Source organism: Numida meleagris, chromosome 17, assembly GCF_002078875.1.
Source record: "Numida meleagris isolate 19003 breed g44 Domestic line chromosome 17, NumMel1.0, whole genome shotgun sequence".
In the NCBI taxonomy this organism is placed as follows: Eukaryota; Metazoa; Chordata; class Aves; order Galliformes; family Numididae; genus Numida; species Numida meleagris.
In genome coordinates this window covers 10,402,688-10,425,196 of record NC_034425.1, presented here as the reverse complement: position 1 = coordinate 10,425,196, position 22,509 = coordinate 10,402,688, and the positions used below count along the sequence as shown (strand labels likewise).

Sequence of the window (22,509 nt, the reverse complement as noted above, 5' to 3'; positions counted from 1 at the left end):
TGGCTACTGGTAGAGAGGAATGCTGTCATGGCTAGCAAGAATAGGACTGACTACAGCAGAAAATTTTCCCTGCTGACGTAGACCTCCATACCCCCTGTATGGGAACTGCTGAGTCATGGCCTGAAACACTGATGGAGCACCTGGAGGAAAGACCCAGTCAGCCGTGGGAGCACAGGTGAAGGCAATTCACTTGTGTGATGGGGCCAGGCTCCACCCCTCTTAGGCCTCATTGAAGGGCTGACTGCCACTGAGGAAGGATCGCTTCCTGGAGATCCCTCCTTGGTGGGAGCCTTTCCCTGCGAGCCCAAAATCTTCCGATCTGGGTGACAGCTGTATTTTCCTTCCACCTTTTTGTAACGCTATTTCCATTGCATTAGTCCTTCTGATCGCTACACCCCCATAGGAAATCTGGACACACCCGTCCTGTTTAAACATTATGAGACTCTTGTTTTCTATTTTCTGTGAAAGAGTGATCTTCAACTGCACACAGTATAGGTAAACTGGGTAGGAACTCAGCAGTGAGAAATGTAAGCTCTGGAACAGAGGATGATTTTCTTTGGTTTTCACAGGGGCAAAGAATAAAGAGCACAAAACTATATGCTCTGTTAAAATTATGTCCCTTGAGTGTGCTGTGGGGCTTGAGGTCATGCAGGCAAACAGCTTCAGGGTGCATGCAGCTTGCCTGCTCCATGGAAGGGGCATCAATGGAGAGTATAGAACAGCCTCTTCTCCCTTGGATAGTTTTCTTCATAATGAATGAACTTGCTTCCAACAGATGTCAGAGTTTAAGTTATGCAAGTCCAGCCTGGGCTCTGCAAGAGGCTCTCCACAGGCAGAGCTTTGGAATGCAACCTGGTTTATAGATCCTTTTAGGCCGTTAGGCATAAACATTACAGGCTTATAAAGGCAGCTGATCTTTCAGTGAGTGGAGGAGAAAGAGGTGACAACCTCAAGTATAGAATATTGGAAGCTGCATCTAACCATTGCTTTGGTCAGCAGCATTTGTCCATGGGAAGACTGGGACGTGAAGTTGGCGGACTTAGAGTTGCTGCTGGGGAGCCAGTATAACAGCTGCTTTAGGGAGTGAAAGTGGTGTAATGCAAAGAACAGGGCAGGAAGTCTTACTTCTCATGTTCCCCTAGCAAAACCCACGTACGCCATTTGAAACAAAATTTCCTAGAACTAGAAAGAGCAGGAGATGGGAGATAGCTGTAGTCCCCTGGTTCTTCCGTATGCTAGAACGGATTTCCTCTTAGAAGCTTTGCACTAGTTCAGTCCAGTTTCAAGCGAATCCTGCAGTGGGTGACTTGCTGTGAGACCGCCAGAGTCCAACTGTTGGGATGGCTGGGATTCACTGATGTAACCCTGCCATAGGGATTTGTGATTTGCCTGAAATTCACCTCTCAAGCTGCTCAGCTATTGCACTTGTTTTCCTCCAGTGCCTTTTATTGTGACGATGTCCAAAAGCACTTAGGCAGACAGAGCACTACATGAATGACACTGTGGTAACGGGGATCCACCATACCTGCCTGAGATGGGAGAACCCTTACACACAAATTCTGTGATGAAAGCACTGTTTCCTTGAGTTCCTAGACAGTTGTATTCTCAGGATGCTCATCCAGAGCTGCGTAGCATCATCTTAAAACATAACTGAATGTTTTACAGTTGGTTCTGGAATTGACTGGTTTTTAATTTGTGCTTAAGCTGTTATTGTGATGCAGAACAGTAATTCTCTCTGTTGTCTGGGTGGATCTTTTGCAGCTGCTGTAATCTGGAAGCATGTGAGCACAAAGTGCATAAAGTGTGTGGCTTCCTTTGTAAGGATGGAACATTAAATACTTTGTTGTGCTCTTGTCTGGCTGCAGTTTCTCATTTCTTCCCTCCCAGTGGGGGCTGCTGCAGCCCAGCGGGAACGGGAGCAGGAGCTGGTTCCTGGGAGCAACCAGCAGGTCGAGCTGTCCCAGCCTCTCTGCAGCATGGGGATGCATTGGGTATCGTTGCTGGGACCTGCACAAAACAGTCACAGCCACGGCTGTTTGTCTTGAGCCACAAATCCATGGTGAAAGATTTCAGGCTTTGTATTCAGCCAGGCCACACAGTGCTGCAGAAAATGCATACGAACTGCTCATTCTGCATTTCCTGTGGCTGTTTTCCATTTTCAGCATTCTGGCTGCATTGCTCTCCGGTAAAAGCTGCAGTAGCTTCAAGCCCTGAGTGGTCTTCCCCTGTCCAACATTTGAGAGTTGAGAGAAAAAACGTGCAGTCTGCGCGACGCATTCAGCAAGCTCTTGAAAACTGTGAGGTGGTTTAATCTCCTTTTCCATGAATTTTCCTACTGATTTTTATCCTCAGCGGCAAGCAGCACTTTAGCAGGGGCTTGGAGCTGCGCTGCTCTATCACCCTGACGTGAACGGGGAATAAGCGCGATTCTCACCTGGAACTCGGCGAGACGCCGCGGGGCCGAGGTAAGCGCAGCCCTCACACCGCTGCCGGGAGGGGATGCCCAGGGGGCGGCCGGGAGCGCTGGGGGGTTCCCGGGGAGGAGCTGCCGGCCCAGCCCCGCCGTGGCACGGCGGTTGCCGGCGGTGGCGCTGCAGCCGCTCGCCCGGCCCTGCCCTCGCCCTCCCTTCTCCCGCCCTTCCCCGGCTCGAGCGAGGAAATGACCTAAGAGGAAACCCGGGGCCGTGTCGGCGCGGCGGGGTCCGGGGCGCTCCGGTCATGCCGCTGAGCTCCGCGGTCCGCCCTGCGCAGCCTCGGAGGCTGGAGGAGCGGGGGCGGCCCGGCAGGTCGGTGCGGCTGCGCCCGGTCCCCCTGCGCTGCCACGGGTTCCCTGGGACCGTCCATCCATCCCCCGTTCTGTCCCCGGGGCCCGTGGGGCTGAGTGAGGGTTGGGAGTCCGGCGACCAGGACGTGGTGGGATGCGGGGACTGGGTGACACAGGTTGCCCTCAGACGGCCGTTCAGTGGTGGGAAAGGAGGCTCGCTGCTCTTCTACCCCTCCCTGCGATAGCTGGGGTATGTCTTGCCCTTTGCACCTGATAGGGGACTGGTCCCTTGCAGACTGGGGGCGCTCACCCCAACCATGTCCCTCTCCAGATTGCACTGGGACAGCTTATCTCATGGAGACCACTCACAGTGTGGTTTCAGTAGGATACTAGGAGATACTGTGCCAAGGACACCCAGTGCTACCAAGCAGGCAGTCCAAGCAGCAGGATCTCTGGTGCTGCTTTTACGCTCACGCCTTTTGGGTCGCTCTGGGCAGGGTTTCTTGGAGGCAGTGGGCGGTGACAGCACAGATGCTGCCGGACAGGCTCAGGCACTTGCTGCCTCACTGCGTGCCGTGCCACTCTTTCACCGGGTTTTCTCCATGCACCGTGCTGTCAGCAGGATGCGGGCCTGCTGGTGAGCTCAGGCTGCCATGCAGAGTGGTATGAGTGCAGGTACAGAGGGAGAGAGCTGTGCAAAAAGAGGACAGGTTAGACTGGAAAGGGTCTTCCTGCTGGACACGGTGTTGGGGGTGCCCAGCTGCTCGTGAATCCATCTGGGAAGGAAACTTTAATGCAGTCTGGAGGTAGGTAATGCTATGCAGATGAGAGCTGTGAGAGCTATTGGTTTGTGGCAGCCCCCAAGGGGCCGGGTCTGTCCTGGGCCTCCCCAAAAGGCAGCAAGGAGGGTAGACCTCCCGTGCCAGCAAGCTTTGCTGTCTGTTGTGGGTTGCTAATGTGTTGTGCCACAGCTTTGTGGCAAGTAGCACGTCCACGGGTCAGGCTGTTTGTGATCTGCGGCTGTACCTCTAAAGGGCAGTGAGCTCTCCAGCTTTAATTGGGGCAGGGACCTGTTCGCACAGAGCAGTGAGTAACACATGAGGAATTTCAAAGAGCTGGCAAAACTAATTTGTTGAATTGCCTTCTCCCTGTTTGTGCTGCGGGTCTGGCAGCCTGGAATTTTGCATCCAGCAGATTGTCTCGTGTGTGTGTCAAAGGAAACCCTTCCTCTCTGTGCTGCTGTACTCTCTTGCCGTCTTTGCTGCATCACAAAGCAGCAAAAAATTAATCTAGAGATTATTCAACACCACTGTACTGCAGAGAGCTGCATAAGAATGAGAGGGAAGCTGTGGTGGAATTTGGCTGAAAATTTTCCAGTGTTCTGCTGTGTTTTGGGAGTTGAAGGGTTCTGGTTCTGGTGCAGAAGAAGAGAGAGTGTGGATTGGATGCTTAGGTGTTGGTTTTGAATCTTCCCAGGCTTTGTGTGAAATCATCTGAATTGCTGTTTCAAAGGCACAAGAGAGTGACTGCATGGAGTGCTCTTGCATACATGCTTCTCCATGATGTAGCCACAGGGAAGCCTTCTGAAGGGAGATAGTTATTTTTGGGGATTGCTTTGGTGTGCTGTCCTGCTTAAACCTGCAAATCAATAGACTGAAACAATTTTCACATCAGAAAAACGTAAGTGCTCTGAAGATGCAGCCCAGAAGTTCCTTGTCATAGGCTGGCAGGAAGCAAAGCTTAAAAAAATGTGGGAGTTAGTCTTTGCCCAGATTTAGGGCTGGAGCTGGATGCTGTAATAACAGGATTTTTCTTACTAGCTGGACGGCTGTCAAGGTAAAAGTCTGTGCTCCAGCACTGGATGGGATTTGCCACGTGGCAAGGTGAAGGTCTGGGCTCTCTCTGGCCAACTAAGTCCTGTTTGCTCTTTTCACAGGGGCTGCTGCTAGCACATCTGTTGCCCTGATTCTTGCTATTGGAGGAAGCTAGTCATGGGGGAAACGGGCAAAGAAGAGTATAAAATACAGTCATTTGACATTGAGACTCAGAAGCTGCTGAAAACAGCACTCAAAGGTCAGCAGGCTTTTTTCTAGCCCCTCTGCCACACTCAGCTTTGCTCACTGATGCGGCTAGATGCTTGGGCCCCTTCTGCTGTCATCAATTGCTAAGTGTAGAAAAGCTGTTTCATAAACGCTGTTTATATGGGACTGAATCCTTCCGGGATGTTCATTCCCTGCCTTTTCTCCCCCGCCTCCACCTCACTGTTTAATGGTGCAGCTGTTCAAATTCGGGTTCTTAGAGGACCGTTCTCATCACAGTGCTTTTCTTTGATCCGGGATGCCGCCTTCTCCTCTTCTCACTCAGCATCTCTTCAGATCTCACCCCTTACTCTTCTGCCTGTGCCCAGTTCCTGTGCATCCTGTCCCCTGGTGTCTCCTGCTCACAAGTCGTGTCTCTATTCAAAGCCCAGTGGGAATTTGCTTGTCTGTCTACCGCTGGCCCAACTTCAAAGCAGTGCTGGGATTTCAGATTCAGATCAGCTTCTTGCCTCCCTTCATTACCATGTTTTTCTCCATCACTTTCCAATCTTTATGGCTGTGTCTCCAGCCTGGAAGGACTGTGCAGCTGTTGGAGGTGGTATCTCCAAAGCAGCTGGTGTGCAAGAGGGGCTGTGGGAGTGAGCATGAGTTTTTGTACCGTATAACATGTTTGTACTGAGCTCCATGCCAACCTCAGTTGCTTCCCAGGTATCTTGGAGCAAGCAGGGCACAAGAAGTATTGGATCCTGACAGTATTTCTCCTCTCTACAGACCCCAGCAATGTGGACCTGGACAAAGTGGCCAATATTATAGTTGACCAGTCCCTCAAAGACTGTGTGTTCAGCAAGGAGGCAGGGCGCATCTGCTACACCATCATCCAGGTAAGAGATCTTTGAGTCTGGACAGGAAAATGCTGCTAGCCTGTGCTAGGCTGGGACTTCTTCCAGCCCTGCACTCTGACTCTTCAGCTAGCATCTCTCTTCTTCCACTTGCCCCCTGCAATGGCAGGATACAGATGTGCAGCTGGTGGGTGCAGACAGCTGCAGCCTTCCTATGTTTTTGGGCATCAAAGGAGGGTATCAGGATGGTCCTGCAACATCCAAATACCAGTACCCCCCTGCCCCTCTCTGCCCCAGTTTCATCCCTCCATCCTGCTTTGTGGGGTCTTAGGCAGAGAGCAAACAAGTCGGCCAGAGCATCTTCCGGAGGAGCCTGCTGAACCGGCTGCAGCAGGAGTATAAGGACAGAGAAGATCTGCGCAACCGTTCACTGCAGGCATGGATCTGCTATGTCACATTCATCTGTAACATCTTTGACTACCTGAAGGTAAGGAGCCAGAGCAGGAGCACCTAGGTGCTGCTGAAGAGTACCAGAAGGGCCCAGGGTCCAGGGCAGTAGCGTTGAATGTGTGTTACACAGCTCCCCAGGGCTACAGCTCAGCAGTGTGGGACCAGAGCCAGTTCTCAGCATGAGGATGCTCCCAGGTTACTGCTACATATGAGCAAGTAAAACAGCCTCAAAGAGGCAGAGACAGCTCTGGGAACAGTCACAAAGTCTGAGCTTCTGTGTTTTGTACCTGGTGTTTGAAATCCCCTGATTTAACCTGTCCTGAATATCCTAGATCAAACTTGTTGCTGTTAGGTCCCAGGGGAACTTAATTTTGTTTAGTCATGTGGGTGCTCAAATCAATTCTAGCCCACATACTGATGGAATTTGTCTGCAAGCCTTTGCTGCAGTGTGTGTACTTAGATGCCTGCTTGGTGTAGATGTAAAAGTGATGCAGTTCCTGCAGGCAGGAAGAATGCTGATACAAGAAGTGTATTTCCCATGACTACCTGTTTACATTAAAAATAGATGTTTCCTCATCACTTGTTGAGTTTCTGTGGCTCTTGGAGAGTCAGAAGTCTGGTTTCCTATGTAAATAACACCATTACTGCATTTGGCAGCGCAGCTAAATTCTCCCTTCTCTGAAATGCAGCAAGGGAATAATTATTTAAAATAGCTGAAGGCTCATCCCTTTCTGCCACTAAGCTGACAATAGCTCCTGCCTCCTTACAGGTGAACAACATGCCCATGATGGCTCTGGTGAACCCTGTTTACGACTGTCTATTCCGACTAGCACAGCATGATAGCCTACAGAAGGAGGAAGAGGTGAGACAGGGAGGAGGGTTGGTCATATGCCCTTTGTCCAGCCAAGGACAAGCAAAAAGTACAGCCCTGGGGGGGTGCAGGGAGCTTTAAGGCCAGGCAGGAGCCTCCCTCTCCATTATATACTGGAAGGAGACTTACTGGACAGGAGGGTTTGCACTCCAGAAGGAAGCAGAATGGAGATGCTGATTGTGACTCCCTTTCCCATGCTGCACATCCTTCCCTTGCGTGGCGTTTTTTCCCCCACGATGCCTATGCCATTACTGTCTAGCATTCTGCAAGTTCATCTCCTGTCATATGAAAAAAACATAACTACTCTCTCGTATTTTCACTGAAACCAGCTGCTTTTCTGGCAACCCTAGTTACTGGACATCTGGAAAAGCAGCTGTCAGACTGATCTGCTGGGGCACTGCAGCCACGGGAGGTGATGGCAGATAGCTGCAGTGGCTGCATGCCTACAGAATGTCTGTGTGTGTCCTGCAAGTCTCAGTGACAGGTGCAATGCTTTGTGTAGCTGCTAATCACCTGTCTGGGCCTGCAGAGCTGAAGCTGTGCCAAATGCCAGCAGGCTCCAGGCTCTTCTGTAATTGTAGCTTTGCATGTGTCTGGTCAGCATATAAAGGTGCGTAGGGCATGTCTGAACTGCTCCCGGATCACTGTAAAGTGTATGAGCCCTTGCATGGGGCCCTTTGCTTTCCCCCCCCCTCCCCCCCATCTCATCTTAGCACAAAGCTCCCACCTGTGACTCACTGACTTTCCCCTCTTATCCAAAGATCCAGTTAGTGCCTGTTTCCTGTAAATCTCCTGACTTTCTAGGATGTTTAGAGTGTGTTCTTACTCCAGCCTCTTTCAGTCTTGCCACCTCACTGTGGGCATCCTGCAGGAAAGTAAAACTGTTTCACCTGTTAATGGTGCATTTTTCTGGCAATTTTGTTCATAAGATAGGGGAGTTCAGGATGTGTTTTCCCAGCACTTTTCAGACATCCAGCCTCCAGGATCACAGCAACTTGAGGGAACAGAACTGTCACCTTTTGAAAATTCAGAGCAGAAGGAACAGCATAAGTTGATCCAGAAGTGACTGATGGGGCCTCCACAGATAGGCCAAAGTTCTCAATTCCTTTGTACTCAGCCACCTCCTTCTCTTCCTTCTGAAGGTGGACTGCTTGGTCCTACAGCTCCATCGCATTGGCGAACAGCTGGAGAAGATGAACTCCCAGCGGATGGACGAGCTCTTCTCCCTCCTTCGAGACGGCTTCCTTTTACAGGAGGGGCTCAGCTCCCTGTCCCAGCTCCTGCTTCTGGAGATCATTGAGTTTCGGGCTGCTGACTGGAAGATGACGGATGCTGCCCAGAAATACTATTATAGCGAAGTGACAGATTAACCCCTCTGCTGCAGAGGTGGAGAGATGTCCCCTGCGCTTTCACCAGCAAGCTTCATACCAAGTTTGAATTTTTTTTTTTCGCACACTGATGTTTTTCTAGCACTTACCATAAATAGCATTTATACTGGCTAGCGCCTCTCAGCATATAACTATCAGTCTGCAACCGGTGCTAGTCTGATTTTGGATGTTTAGAGAGGTGGGCACATTTAAACCAGCAAGTTCTTCCACTCATTTTGTTTAATGATAGGCTGCTGCCAGCAAAAGGCAAGGAAGGCTTCTAGCTCAAACCAGCATTTTATACAAGCGTTAAGGAAAGCACAGTTTAGACTGAGAGCATTTTGGTTCACTCAAGAGTCAACATTGCTGAGGGAGGCAGAGGGAAAATATTTCACAGCTCACGGTCCCAAACCAGGTTGTTTAGGAAAAGTTACAGAAAATACTGTCGTCAGATGCATCACAAACAGCTCACCAAAGTGCTACTTTTCACTGACTACTTCCAGCAGACTAGCAGTATCCGCGTGGGTATATGACTGTGGCTCACTAGCTACCAATATCTGCCACAGGGCAGCTTGCAGCAGGACAAAGGTTCTCAAGCACATGTAGGTAGAAACAGGTTTTATATGTTTAATACAGTAACTGTTTTGTTTTTTTTCAAAATTTGAGTTTTAACTGTGGTATGTTTCTTATGAGAATAAGAATGGGAGAGGAAGAAAGAAAACAAAATAGTCTACTGGGTGTTTTTTTGTAATAAAAGTTTTCCACTAACATGTGCCCTGCTTTCTCTCTGCGCAGCTGCTAAGCTGTAAGGAACACTTAAAAGTTGCTCCTGACTGAAGCAAGAAGGCTTTGATGTTAATTATTTTCTCCAGTATAGGTTGACAGAGGGGCTTTATGCAGCCAGAGCAGCTGGAAAGGACAGCATGAGATTCAAGCAACAGAGACAAAGGTTTGGAATCAAGAAACCTTCCCCCTAAAGCACTGGTATTATTTTTTCTGTTAACATCCCCCTCAGATCTGTACAGACAATGTTGCTGATGACCAGAACCAAAAGTCAAGGCTGATTATGGTATGGAAAAAAAATTCCAGATCTGCTCCTTCCTATTTATGCAGCCAGAAAGAGAAAAAATGTTGCTGCAAGAGCAGAGATTTAGAAGTCCCTAGGAAACAGGTAAGTGGAATAGAGAGATTATTTTGTACAGCATTGCTGTAACAACAGCATCTAAGGCTTGTCGTCACAGGAAACCGATTGTGAAAAAACTAGCATATCCGTGCAGGGGTCAGTAACTATTTCAGATTCCCCCTTTTCCCATCCAGATGAGCACAAAGCAAATTAACTGTGTGGGGATTGGAGAAGCTTTCCTTGGCTTAGCTCAGAAGCTGTCCAGAAGGGAGTTTCCACCTTTCCCTCTACTCCCCAGCTTCTCTCAAGCAGGTGGCCCTGAGACTCTGCTCCACAGGCCCCGAGAGCAGTGACAGTGCACTGCAGCGTGTGCATCCCATGCAGAGACCCTACCACCAGCGGAAGTGGGCATAAGCCCTGTTGGCCTCTGCCATCTTGTGCAGCACATGCTTCTTCTTGATGATGGGTCCTTCATTGTTGAAGGCCTGGATCAGCTCCTCAGAGAGCTTCTCAGGCATCAGTGTCCGGCGGTGCTTGTTCTCTCTGCATTCGGTGATTAACCACTTCATGGCCAAGAAGCGCTTCCGGTTGTCCTTCAAAGGGACTGGGACCTGAGACACATTTAAACCATAACAGTTACTACACAGAGAGGGACAGTAGCCTGCACTGTTATCTAGTTGACCTTTTCTGCTCAGTGACACAAGTCAGAGCTTTGGGGCTTCTACTCAAGTCCCATGACACAGCAAAGAGGATGAGACCGCTAACCCCAGTATTGCTGATTGTTTTGCTGCCTGCCACTGATCTCTGACTTCTTAGACAATGTTTGCTGCATATCTGTCTTAGTTCCACTGGGACAGAAATTTGTTTTTCTCATAGTCTTTGGTATGTTTGGCATTAGAAGAAAAACAAAACTGATAACACAGCACTGTTTATACTTATTGGTGGGCAGTGCCAAGGACATTCCAGCTCCTCAGCTTCTTGTATTGCTCTGCCTGCAAGGGGACTGGGAAGAAACAGGCCCAGGGCACCTGATCCAAACTGAACAAAGGGGTATTCCATACCATATGACATCACGCAAATGTAAGGGAGAGGAGTTAGCTGGGGAAGGGCTGCTGCTTGGAGACTGGCTAGGCATTGGTCCCTGGGTAGTGAGCAATTGCTTTTGTGTATCACTTTGTGTGTGTGTGTGTGTGTGTGTGTAAATACGGTTATTTTCTTTCACTTTTTTTTCTTAGTCATCTCAACCCACAAATTCCACTGCCTTTTCTCCTAATTCTCTCTCCCAACCCACTGGGGTGGGGAGTGAATGACTGTGGTACTTAGCTGTCTGCTGGGTTAAATCACAACAATATCCTACTTCTTATCTAGTCAGAGAAGCTGAGACTGATGCTGCTAAGGGAAATTACCATGCTTACAGGCTAGGGTCCCGATCCTGGACAGGGTTTCTAGGTGTTGTTTTAATCCGGATTGCAAATTGGTTTTCTTCCTGGGGCAGAGGAATGGCTGAGCTGAAGGGGTAGCAACCAGTATGTTTGCTTCCCTAGCTGATTCTCCCCTAACCAGATGTGCTCGAGGCCCCCTCATTTCACCTGGTAGGTTTTGCCACCTCTCGTGATGTTGCTGAGTCCAATGATAGGCTGGCAGTTTTTCAGAGCCTGGTGGAAAATGACGTAAGGGTTGCATTCAACTGTCTCCTTCTCACCATCTGAAGCTTTGTGGTACTTCTCCAGTTGCTTCCTCTTAATGTTCTCTAGAGTCTTGGGACAAAGTCAAGAAAGGAGATGTGCAGAACAGATGGATTATCCCATGAAATCTGACCACTTTTTCAAGCACTCCATATACATATGAGCCTATAGCTGGTTTTCTAGTCCTACAGGTCCAGCATCCTCCCCTCCAAAGCCTGGGGCTCAAGACCCCCGAGGCTATGTGTTTTCCCATCACAAGTAATTATCCGTTTGGGCAACACATGTCCCCATTTCAAGAGCTGGAACAACACCAGATGGGGCCACCAGCCAATACCAATTACTGTAGGTCAAAGCAGGGTTTGAGCGACATGTTTGTGGGCCTTCATTGGAAAGTATACAGTTAGAAGGAAGAAGCATGAGCTCTCACCTGAGCCATGAGGCTTCTGGCCAGCACTTTATTTCCATCCTTCATCATCATATTGGTGAATTTACTGTGAACACAAAGCCCAGTGCAATGTGATTTAAATTCTCAGTTCATCACCTCCAGAAATAAGGGTCTCCCCCTTGTGTTTTTCACACACTTAAGTCTAGGTGCTGCTAGATCTGCTTTAATTATCTCTAATCACTGTCAGTCAATAGACTGGCTTTGTGGGAAAAGATTAACCCAAAAAAAAGATTGTGCTGCAACAGGAGGCAACGTGCAGCACAGTAGATAAAGGCCAAGGAGGACAGTCCAGTTCCCAGGTATCTGGCTCCATGGGACCTAGCTGTAACAGAGATGGTGCTTTCTCTGACCTGATCATAGGGTCGCTGAAAACGGAGCTGGAGATGCTGGGAGGAGCTGCTTTTATGGGACGAACAGCCTTAAGCTCTTGTTTTTCCTTTTCCTCTTCAGACAGCTCATTAAAAGGTTTCTGATACAATTCTTTGTTCAATTCTGGCTCCAGAAAGCTGGGGTTGTAGCGACTCCATCTCACTTGTGTCAGCCTGCAAAGAGCAAGATAAGAAGGAAGGTTGTAAGTCAACACCTGGAATGTCTCAGAAGGGAGCTGGACAGCCATGCACATCTCAGAAGTACCTGTTAGACATGAGAGGTGTTTCCATCTTCATCACTTATTCACTCGCGACAGCAGAGCTGTTAGCACTAATTAATGTGCAAGGGCCACACTGCTGCTGCTAAATAATCCCTGCACCACAAACACAGCAAACTGAATAGGAGCCTAATGCTGCAGCTTGGGAAGCTGCATGCTGGCACTCAGTGCAGCATGCACTGTTCACTGAGTTGAACACTGGAAAAAATCAGCGCAACAAAAGCAAAGTACGACACGCGTGTCAGGTCAGTACTGCTCTGCAGCAGTGGCTGACCTCACTCCCACTGGATAGAAACGTTCTGAGGGCTCACAGCCTGCAGCTGCAAGGTGTTGGGGTCCAGACAGTTTGCATAAATAATTAGTACTAAGGGGGGGAGGGGAACAAGAGATTTAGAATAGAATCATATGTATATATTTAGCAGCAAAAGTCTGCATTTCAGGTACGCTCTGGAGAAGACCAAAAGCAGTACAGAGGTCCCTGTGCCCTGACACAGCTGCACAGTAATCATAGGATCATTAAGGTTGGAAAAGACCTCTAAGACCAACAAGTCCAACCCCAACCCATCCCCAGTGTCATCCAAAATCATTAACCATGTCCCTCAGTACAACATCTAAATGTTTCTTGAACAGCTCCAGGGACAGTGACTCCCCCACTCCCTGGGCAGCCCATCCCAGCACCTGAGCACTCCCTCGGAGCAGAACTATTTCCTAACGGCCAACTTGAACCACCCCTGGCACAACCTGAGGCCGTTCCCTCTCATCCTATCGCTCTTACGTGGGGGAAGAGGCCAACTCCCACCACACCACAACCTCCCTGCAGGTAGTTGTAGAGAACCATAAGGTCACCCCTGAGCATCCTCTTCTCTAGACTGAACAGTCCCAGCTCCCTCAGCTTCCCTTCACCAGAGTTCTGTTCCAGACCCTTCTGGGCTTCATTGCCTTTCTCCGCAAGCGCTCCAGGGCCTCAATGCCCTTCTTGTAATGACAGGCCCAAAACCGAGCACAGTACTCGAGGTGCGGCCTCAGCAGGGCTGAGCGCAGAGGGATGATCACTTCCCTGCTCCTCCTGGCTGCGCTACCTCTGATAGAAGCCAGGATGCAATTGGCCTTCTCGGCCACCTGGGCACCCTGCCGGCCCGTGTTCAGCCCGCCGTCAGCTCCCACCCCGCAGCCCTCCTGCCAAAGCAGCAACGGGGCCGCTCACGGCTCCGGCGATCGCCGGGACGTGGGCAGCCCCACGCCTCACACCGGAGTTACCGATATTACCGCAATGACCATCGCTCCCGGCCGTGCCGCACTTACCGAGGCAGCCATGCCCGCAGACGCCAGCCCAGCCCTACCGCCACGGGCGCCGCCATCTTGTGGTACGCGCAGGACCGGGGGCGGGGGCCGCCCGGCCGCGCCTGAAGGAAGGAGAAGAAAAAAACAGTGCACCAAAAAGCAGCGTTCCCCTCAAAAAGAACATCAACCCCGTGGCCACGTCGGATGTTTCCTAGTGGTGCTGTGGGGCGAGGATAGGAGGGAGGCTCTAGTGCGGACGACAGTGGGATTCGAACACCGGAAGTTCGGGGCTGCCTCACACGGCGCCAAATCCCTCGCGACGCAGAAGCAGGCCGAGGGCGGCGCGCCCGCTCGGCTCTCGCGCAGGTGGGGCGGGGCCTGCGCCCGAGCGGCATCATGGCGGAGGCGGAAGGGGAGAGCTTGGAGTCGTGGCTGAGTGAGTAGCGCGGGCCCGAGCCCCTCCAGCCCCTCTTCCCTCTGCCCTCTCCCTCTCAGCCCCATCCCCACCCGCTCCTGGTGACTTTACCGCGGAGCTCTGTCGCCGTCTTTCCCTGCTCTCCGCTCTCCCCCGGCCCGGGTCTCTGTCAGGCTGGTGCACCTGAGAGACCAGGCTGTGAGGCTTCCTACGTAAATTGTGTTCCTGCGCTGTACAGCCGTGTTTCTGAGCAGACAGGCTGTGCTCCGTGCCTGACAGCACTGCGGGGGGAGAGAGGGAGGGAGGAGTTGTGGATGTCCATTGGAAGGCTGCAGGCTGCAATATTTAAAAATCCGTTGTTAGGCAAAAATATTTTGTAACAGTCTAGAGCTATGTGATTCCAGGGCCCTGTGTGGGTCAGTCGGGTCAGGAATTGTTTTGCAGATATTCCCGGCACAGGGACTTCCGCTGCTGTACCTGGTGGGCAGCCCTGCAGAGCTGCAGTTTGTTCCCTCAGGTGTCAGTCCTTTGTTGGTGCCGTCTCCCGTGTCAGAACGGGGTGAGCAAAGTTCCTCGCTGGTTGGGAGCTATGCAGATAGCAGAAGGCTGTCACTGCCATGGGGCATGGTCAGTGGGCGTGGTGGAAATGGATCAGTGGTTGGACTCGGTGATCTTAGCAGTCTTTTCCAATCTTAATGGTTCTATGTTTCCCCTAAATACTTCAGGATATAAAATCCTTTTATATATATATAAAAGGATATTATATCCTTTTATATATAAAAGGATATAAAATCCTTTTATATGTGCTTTTTGAGCCATGGTTCTGTTAAGATCAAATAATTCTTGTTCCTTCTTGATTCGTTTATATGAAATTTAAATCAGTACATGGTATCTTCATCATTTACAGGAGTTATTGGCTACAGGATGTTTTCAGCTCTCGCTTCTCGTTTTAGATCAATCCCTTCTGTCCCCTCATTGTTCTGCTCCTGCTCTGAACTCCCACAGTTCGTCAGTATCTCTCTTTTTAATTGTAGCCAGTGAGACACATGAAGAAACGCCCACATCCCTTCCGTTTAATCTTCCTCTGAGCAGGACTGACTCACCATATTCAGCATGTGTATGAAAATATCTATAGTAGGAAGGATATTTTAGGTTGTGCAGCCCGGAAAGGTCCCTGGCTGCTTTGTTTTTGTTTTCAAGGAGGTTGAGAGAGAAAACATCCTGCTTGCATGGTCAGTGAAGCTCTGTCACTGGAGCACACGCTGAAGAGCAGCATTACAAAGCACTTCCTCGCTGCAAGCAGTATTGCCTGGTTCTGTTGCAGTAAGCCTTATTGCAGAGCTGTGCACATTTTTCAAGGGTTGAGCATTGCTCTCTCATTTAAGATGAAACATTTATGCCTGGTCACTGCTACAGTGATTTGTGCTGGTATGATTGCGCAACTCCTCCCATGTTGGGGAAGCACGGATCACTTGTACATAAATTACTGGAGCAACCATGGAGACAGGGAAGGCAGAGTGCAGAGTCTGTGCGTCTGAGTGCTCTCACCAGACCTTCTGAGGTTATTTTTCTTGCAACTATCAATAAGATGTACTGTGTGTAACGCTAACCTTGAGAGGTGTGTGCACCTGCTGTGCCCTTAATAAAAGGGAAGGGCAGGAGATGCTTGGCAGCACAGCGAGCTTCCCAGTTACAGGAAGATGCCAAATTCAGCTAGAGCTGCACTTCAGCCTGTGATGATCTAGCATCTTCATCTTCTGTCTCACTTCAGGCAGCTGGGGTGAGTGAAGGTGATCCTTCCTGTTCTCTTCCCACCTGCAGCCTCTTCCTTTGCTCTTAGTTGAAATAAAAGAGGAGGTTAGAAAATTGCATTGGTTGTACGAGCACAGCTGGATCCTTTGACTTGAGTGCTGCCCAAAAGGCAGCAATCAAGCAGACTTGAGTGTTGCTTCCAAAAGGAAGCTTATTGTATCACATTCATGTCAGGCTTAGGCAATATGCAGGTATGTAATAGATGCAAATGGACAACATATTCCAATTTTCTTTATTTCTTTTTTTATTTTTCTTTTCTTTTTTTCTTCTTGTATTGCCATGGGCCAGCATTCAGCTGCATCTCCATGGGATACAGACAGAATCTGAATGGAGGACTACGATAGGCTTGGACAGAATATTCCCCATTCATGTGCGGAGCCTGAGCTGGGGAAGCGCTTCACAGGATGGCTTTTGTCTCAACTCTATAGAGAAATAAATGCAGGAAAATACAAGTGTTCATTACCAGTGGATTAATATTCCGGGGTTCTCTGCATTCTGAAGTTGTTGCTCTATGTAGAAAATAGGGGCCTTTGTTTCACATCTAATGATGCATCTAAATGTTTACTCATTAGCATTTCAAGACTTAGCAGAACAAATGGGTGCTGAATGGCTCTGATGCTTAGGTCAAGTATGAAGCAACTTTACATGTCCTAAGTAAAGTGTTGTCTAAAAGCAAGGGCAGAGATGGTGTCAGGACAGAGTTGGGGCAGAAACTGGTGTTTCTTGGCAATTTCAGCAGAGATGCCAAGATATTCCAGAGCACCAAGCTCTTTCTTCTGGAACCAATCCTTTAGTGGAAGGGTTGAACTTCATTTATAAGGCAGTGCAGAGGAGCTTCCCACCTACATTTTAAGTTTTCTGCATAAAAATAGAGAATTTTAGATTATTTCTTCATTGACTTGATGCAGCTTCATGTGGGAATGTGCTGAAAAGGGTAAACAAGGAAAACTGGCTTGCCTGAGATGCTCTCAGCCCTGGTGAGGTCGGACCTCGAGTACTGTGCTCGGTTTTGGGCCTCTCACTACAAGAAAGGCATTGAGGCCCTGGAGCATGTTCGGAGGAGTGCAGCAGACCTGAGAAGGGTCTGGAACAGAACTCTGGTGAAGGGAAGCTGAGGGAGCTGGGACTGTTCAGTCTAGAGAAGAGGATGCTCAGGGGTGACCTTATGGTTCTCTACAACTACCTGCAGGGAGGTTGTGGTGTGGTGGGAGTTGGCCTCTTCCCCCACGTAAGAGCGATAGGATGAGAGGGAACGGCCTCAGGTTGTGCCAGGGGTGGTTCAAGTTGGCCGTTAGGAAATAGTTCTGCTCCGAGGGAGTGCTCAGGTGCTGGGATGGGCTGCCCAGGGAGTGGGGGAGTCACTGTCCCTGGAGCTGTTCAAGAAACATTTAGATGTTGTACTGAGGGACATGGTTTAGAGGGAAATATTGGTGGTAGGTGGACAGTTGGACTGAATGATCTTGGAAGACTTTTCCAACCTTGGTGATTCTGTGATTGTGTTAGTGTGGCTTGTACTGAGATTGATGAGCACATCAGTTAAGGTAGCTGTACACACTGGTGTGCTGTCAGTGTGAGAACACATTGATCCTCAGAGCCAGGGCAAAGCTGCTGATCAAGAAGATCAACTTTTATGAACTAGTTACACATGGAGATTTTATGAGCATTAGAAATCAGGAGTTGCTTTGTGTGGAACATAGTCTCCCTCCACTAATGCCTCTCTCCTGGGAATTTACTGTCATTATGTGCAAAAAATAAAAGGAATCTGAATCCAATTTAAGTGTGCAAAATAATGAGGGATCGTTCCAAGAAATCGTTGGAGATGTTTGGAACAACTCTAAAATTAATGCTTGACAAGGTTATGTTGCTTTTCATATTTTTTTCCAGATGACTCTCTGTATTTCTGGATGCGCAACTGACAAAAAGACTTCATTTGCTTGTTTGTGCTCTTCCTGTATTTATTAAATAAATTCCTTTAGCTGCAGCCAAGAGCCACGCTTCTTTCATCTTGGCCTGCAGAGCGGCAGAACTACTTTGGAGCACAGTGCTATCTGACTTGCATGAAAATATTTCAGATTGTTGTAAGGCTGTGTTTTCGTGATGCTTCCAGGGTGGTCAGCAGCTGTGAGTGTGGTAATAAGGTTTAAGTGCCACATAAGTTTCAAGCAATTGCCTGTACTTCATCCTGTGCTCAATACTACTTGGCCAAGCAATGCATTCTCTTCTGTATCTATTTCCATTGTATTCAAATTTTGAGAAGTGCTTCTTAAACACCAGTCGTTAGGCAGTGCAGTACACTGTTTTTCTTAAAAGAAAGAAAAATCATTGTGTCTAGTAATCTCATCTGGAAGATTAGATTAATGCAGGAATCTTGTCTGCTGTAAATTCATTGGTTCATTGGAGCCAAGTAAAACTCACGGAGAGGATGCTTACATAACAAAAAGACGTGCTGATAGCCTCAGGTTTCTGAGGCCAGTGCGATAGAGATCCTGGTCTTTGAGGGAGGATCTGTCAGGGGCATGTCACACAGCGCAGCATCTCTGTGGGTGTCCAGGATTTGAATTCTCAATCAGGTACAGGTTGTGGTGTTTATTACTTGCAAGAACAACTCAATGTATAATAATAAATTTCAATTCATTGTTCCCAGGAGAAACGCTGAGGCATCTAACAGATCACCTGATGCTCTGAAAGCAAATGTCCATGCTAAATGACTGATATTAAACATCTGATCTTCCAGCTTTTACTGCTACAAAACTCCCAGGGAATAAAAAATAATTTCCCATTTAAAAAATCCAAGGGTTTAGCTTCTGAAGAGTTTAATGTTATAACCAAATAATATTTCAGGCAGAGGGAAATTGTGTGAGCTCAAATACTTTCTCTTATACTCTCATTTACAGTATGGAAATTGCTTGTTTTGAAGTATTTTATGTTTGACATCTGTTTGCTTGGAAATCTGTGATTCTCCATGAATATTTGGATGCCTCAGCTTGAATATATCCTTTCCCCTGAACAGGTGTAGCATATATGAACTTCCTTTCTTCGTTTTATAGTTGGTAATGGATTTCAAAGGCTTTTTGCTAAGAAGTGCATGACCTTTTATTGCTGTTTCTTTTTGCTTGAGTGGTAACATCTTCTCTTTTCCTTGCCAAAGATAAAGCCACTAACCCGTCTAACAGGCAAGAAGACTGGGAATACATCATTGGATTCTGTGACCAGATCAACAAAGAGCTTGAAGGGTGGGTGTCCTGAACCTCTTTAGATTTAGTAATTAAACATGCACAATTTAGAATGTGTCATTTGATCATCAGAGTTTCATATTGGCCTTCCTATATATACTGATATTGCAAAGAAGATTGGCAACAAAAGAAACGAAGTGCTGCAAAGTTTGCTTTTTCTTATATGAAGGGCAGCATGGTTTACATGCACACTGAGCACAAGGCAAATATGAATCCTGAATCTGCCTCTTGTCACCCTCTGCTGCTGCAGGGTTCTCATCCAGCCAAACTCATCCTGGTTTGCAGTCTGTAAAATGGGGTTATAACTCTTAGAGCTTCACATCTTTGAAATCTGTACAGGGCTTAACTAAGGAAACCTTCTGGCTCACAACATTCCTGTGAGCTAAGGAAGGAAATTAATGCATGAGTAATGGTGTGATGTCCTGGGCTTGGGCACGGAACTGGGTGTTGTTTGGCCCATCCCAGGGAGGAATCTGGAATTGCTTTCATACTACCAGCCCTACTTCCTTTTATACGTGCAAACAACCAGGCTTACAGAGATGCCCTGAAGATTTTTTTGTTAGCCTAAAAGTACTAAATGACGTTTATTTTAATCATGTGAAAAACCTCTCATTTAAACAGCAGAATTTGTGAAAGCCTGAAAATCCCTTGCTGTGTTTGCCTGCTTTGTTTTTAATGAGCATCTGCCTTGTTTCAGGCCGCAGATAGCTGTGAGACTTCTGGCTCATAAGATCCAGTCGCCACAGGAATGGGAGGCAGTCCAAGCCTTGACAGTAGGTAGTCCTCGCCACCTCTCTCCAATCCAGTCACATGTCATTTGGCATCTTCCACGCGGAGTATAAGAGGAGCACAGTGTGTGTTAGTGGGTCTAGCTGGGGCTAATTCTGGGGCTGGATTCCCTGCTTCTCCTCTGCTGGGAGGGAGGGTGCTTGCCAAACGGAAGTGTCCAGATTATTCAGTAGCAACCGAGAAGTCTTTGTTAGTTTCAGCTGCTTTCATTTGTTATTCTGAGGTAAGCCTTGTGTTTCTTGTTGTGAACTCTAATAGGGAGGTAATTGACTCATAAATACATTGCTGGGAGTGGGAGAGTTGCTGCAGCCCATCTTGGTGTGTCACCTAAACAGTTCATGCCTGTAACCCTGACTGGAGTCCTTCAACTCCCCTATGAGCAGAACACATCTATGCTGTTATTGTACGGTTTTGGTGTTCACTTCAGCTCTTGTTTCTGTTACTTGAATGCAGGTGCTGGAAGCTTGTATGAAGAATTGTGGGAGAAGATTTCATAATGAAGTAGGAAAGTTTCGCTTTTTGAATGAATTAATAAAAGTTGTGTCTCCAAAGGTTAGTCCCTGAGCCTTGCTGCTGCATTTATTTTATCTGGCCTTCATGAGCAGCAGGCAACATCCAAAATGTTCCTGTCCACCTCATTACATTCATTAGTGTATATTCAACGAGCATTTGTTAGCTAATCTTTCTGATGTTTCTCTGTGCTCTTCTTACTGTTTTTCTCAGTAAGCTGTGCTTATTTAAAAGCCCTTGTGTTACATGAAGCATTGAGCCATCAACTGTTTGGTGATTTTTCCTTGTTTTCTTTTTTTAATTTTGTATTTCTGGGGGAGGGGAGATCACCTCAACATCAGTGGAGTGGAGATGTGATCCAGGAGTTAGAGCATGAGATTTGGCATCAACCACAGAGCTGTAATTCACTTTGCTGCCAATTTGTCGTAAAGAGTGCCAGGGCAATCCTTCAGTATCCACTATCGGTTTAATGTGGCAAAAAATAGATGGAGGCACCCCGAGACATAGTTAATACAGTGAAGTACTACAAAATTCTCTCCCATTAAGACAGTGGGGAAGGTGCAGTGTCTGTATTGGAATAATTTTTAAATAGCAAAATTTTGAAACTAACAGAATATCTGTTCTTTCTTTTGCTGAAGATAATCACAAAGACTTTGTTCACTGTTACTTCAGAAAAATTAGAATAACATTTTTTTCCTTCTAGTATGGTGCCTTAGGTCTTGGGTTATACACTTCAGTGTGTATCACTGTACTCCTCCTGTTCTCTGGGTTTGGGCTTTCTTCTTAAAAAGAAACTAAGAATGTGGAGAGTCTCTATCTTTTTCTCACTCTTAGTACCTAGGAGATCGAGTCTCAGAGAAAGTGAAGACCAAAGTCATTGAACTGCTGTATAGCTGGACAGTGGCGTTGCCAGAAGAATACAAAATCAAAGATGCCTACTACATGCTGAAGCGACAGGGTAGGAAGTCAGCTGCTCATTCATGCATTTTTCTAGCCTGTGCTTGTAAGCAGGAGTGGCACAAAACATAAAAATTTTTAATGATATTAGCAGACTGAGAGGACACGGAACAAGGGAAGAATCCCCTGAAACATTGAGAGAGCTACTCACTGACTTTGGGGACTGGGTTGGCCTTTTTATTTTTACTTAATTTTCACCTAGATTAGTGCAACACCTCGCAAATGCTTTTGTTTGGATTTGTAGGGCTTTCCATGCCCTTCCTCCCACCTCTGTCCTAGAACTAGTCTTTAAATGATTTAAGGCCAGTTTGAAGTGAAATAAGATCATTCCTGTAGCTTTCTGTGTTCTTTTAACCAAATCACTTTACAATCGTACCTTTAAACTGATACAAATTTATTGTGTAGGCATAGTGGAAGAAGCTTAATTGAGGAGCATGTGGCTTCAAAAAAATGATAAAATAGTTCTAGGAAAACTTCTGGGAGTAGAGCGCAAATCTAGAGGTTTGGCAGTGGGACAAGCAGAAAGCTTGGCTCTTTCACCACTCTTGGTTGGGAGTCTGCTCATCACTCCAGCTTGCAATGCTGTCTCTGTTTCTGCTCAGCTCAGCTCAATTACAGAAACAAATGTCATGCCTTTGAGTCTGCACAAAGCTAGATTGTCTGGGACTTTGTAAAGCAGCTCAACAGCTGATGTGAAGGAGGAAAAGACAAATAGCAGAGAACTATTGATTATACTGGCTTAGAACAGTATGGAGATGGCAAAACAGTTGCTGGGGTTTTGGCCTTTGTGAAAGAAAATGTTATTTGTTTTTTCTAGGTAGTGTGCTCACTGATGTTTGATGCTGTGTTTTGCGCTGGAATAGTGCGGTAGCATCAGTGGACAGTTTAGCTGCTTGCTCACTTTGACGGCAGCACGTGAATAAAAGGGTGTACTGCCTGGCCTGACTGCATTGCAAATCCTTGTGTGTTCCCTTTCTGTTTTCAGGGATTGTAATGTTTGATCCTGTGATTCCTGTGGACAAAATCCTGATTCCTTCTCCACCACCTCGTCCCAAAAACCCTGTGTTTGATGATGAGGAGAAATCCAAGGTATAGTGAAGATTTGTGTTGTAATCGCTAACAAAAAGTAATTACTTAATGCATGTTTAGAATAGGGAAGGAAAGTACACTAATTCAGCTTCTATTTTTGAGGAAGTGTTCTGTACTTTCAAAGAATTCATTGGTTTGAACACAACTACTTTGTCCATCCAGGCAAAGACCTGTCTGTATTATGGTTATGTAGT

The 22,509-nt window shown here is 47.6% G+C and overlaps 3 protein-coding genes across 8 annotated transcripts in view; 2 read left to right on the top strand and 1 right to left on the bottom strand.

Moving 5' to 3' along the window:
• Positions 269-9,098, top strand: MIF4GD (MIF4G domain containing). 4 transcript variants are annotated; one of them, XM_021415295.1, is made up of 6 exons: positions 269-2,465; positions 4,701-4,837; positions 5,575-5,684; positions 5,974-6,129; positions 6,862-6,954; positions 8,106-9,098. In XM_021415295.1, the coding sequence occupies exons 2-6, from the start codon at positions 4,756-4,758 to the stop codon at positions 8,331-8,333; spliced, it is 669 nt and encodes a 222-aa protein (XP_021270970.1). In that variant the 5' UTR covers positions 269-2,465; positions 4,701-4,755; the 3' UTR covers positions 8,334-9,098. The 4 variants fall into 4 exon arrangements, with proteins under 4 accessions (XP_021270970.1, XP_021270967.1, XP_021270969.1 ...); XM_021415292.1 differs by lacking the exon at positions 269-2,465 and adding an exon at positions 2,631-2,786; XM_021415294.1 differs by lacking the exon at positions 269-2,465 and adding an exon at positions 2,817-3,014.
• Positions 8,944-13,810, bottom strand: MRPS7 (mitochondrial ribosomal protein S7). The gene is made up of 5 exons (XM_021415291.1): positions 13,532-13,810; positions 11,934-12,125; positions 11,566-11,629; positions 11,043-11,210; positions 8,944-10,064 (listed from the first exon to the last, which is right to left on the bottom strand). The coding sequence occupies exons 1-5, from the start codon at positions 13,585-13,587 to the stop codon at positions 9,843-9,845; spliced, it is 702 nt and encodes a 233-aa protein (XP_021270966.1). The 5' UTR covers positions 13,588-13,810; the 3' UTR covers positions 8,944-9,842.
• Positions 13,815-22,509, top strand: part of GGA3 (golgi associated, gamma adaptin ear containing, ARF binding protein 3) — a 22,528-nt gene continuing 13,833 nt past the window's right edge. For 2 of the 3 annotated variants that reach the window (XM_021415285.1, XM_021415287.1), the window contains exons 1-6: positions 13,815-13,946; positions 18,886-18,970; positions 19,668-19,743; positions 20,213-20,311; positions 21,104-21,227; positions 22,212-22,315. In XM_021415285.1, the coding sequence (XP_021270960.1) occupies positions 13,907-13,946; positions 18,886-18,970; positions 19,668-19,743; positions 20,213-20,311; positions 21,104-21,227; positions 22,212-22,315 (528 nt within the window). In that variant the 5' untranslated portion in view covers positions 13,815-13,906. The remainder of the gene's footprint in view (positions 13,947-18,885; positions 18,971-19,667; positions 19,744-20,212; positions 20,312-21,103; positions 21,228-22,211; positions 22,316-22,509) is intronic. The other variant, XM_021415286.1, reaches the window with a different exon arrangement.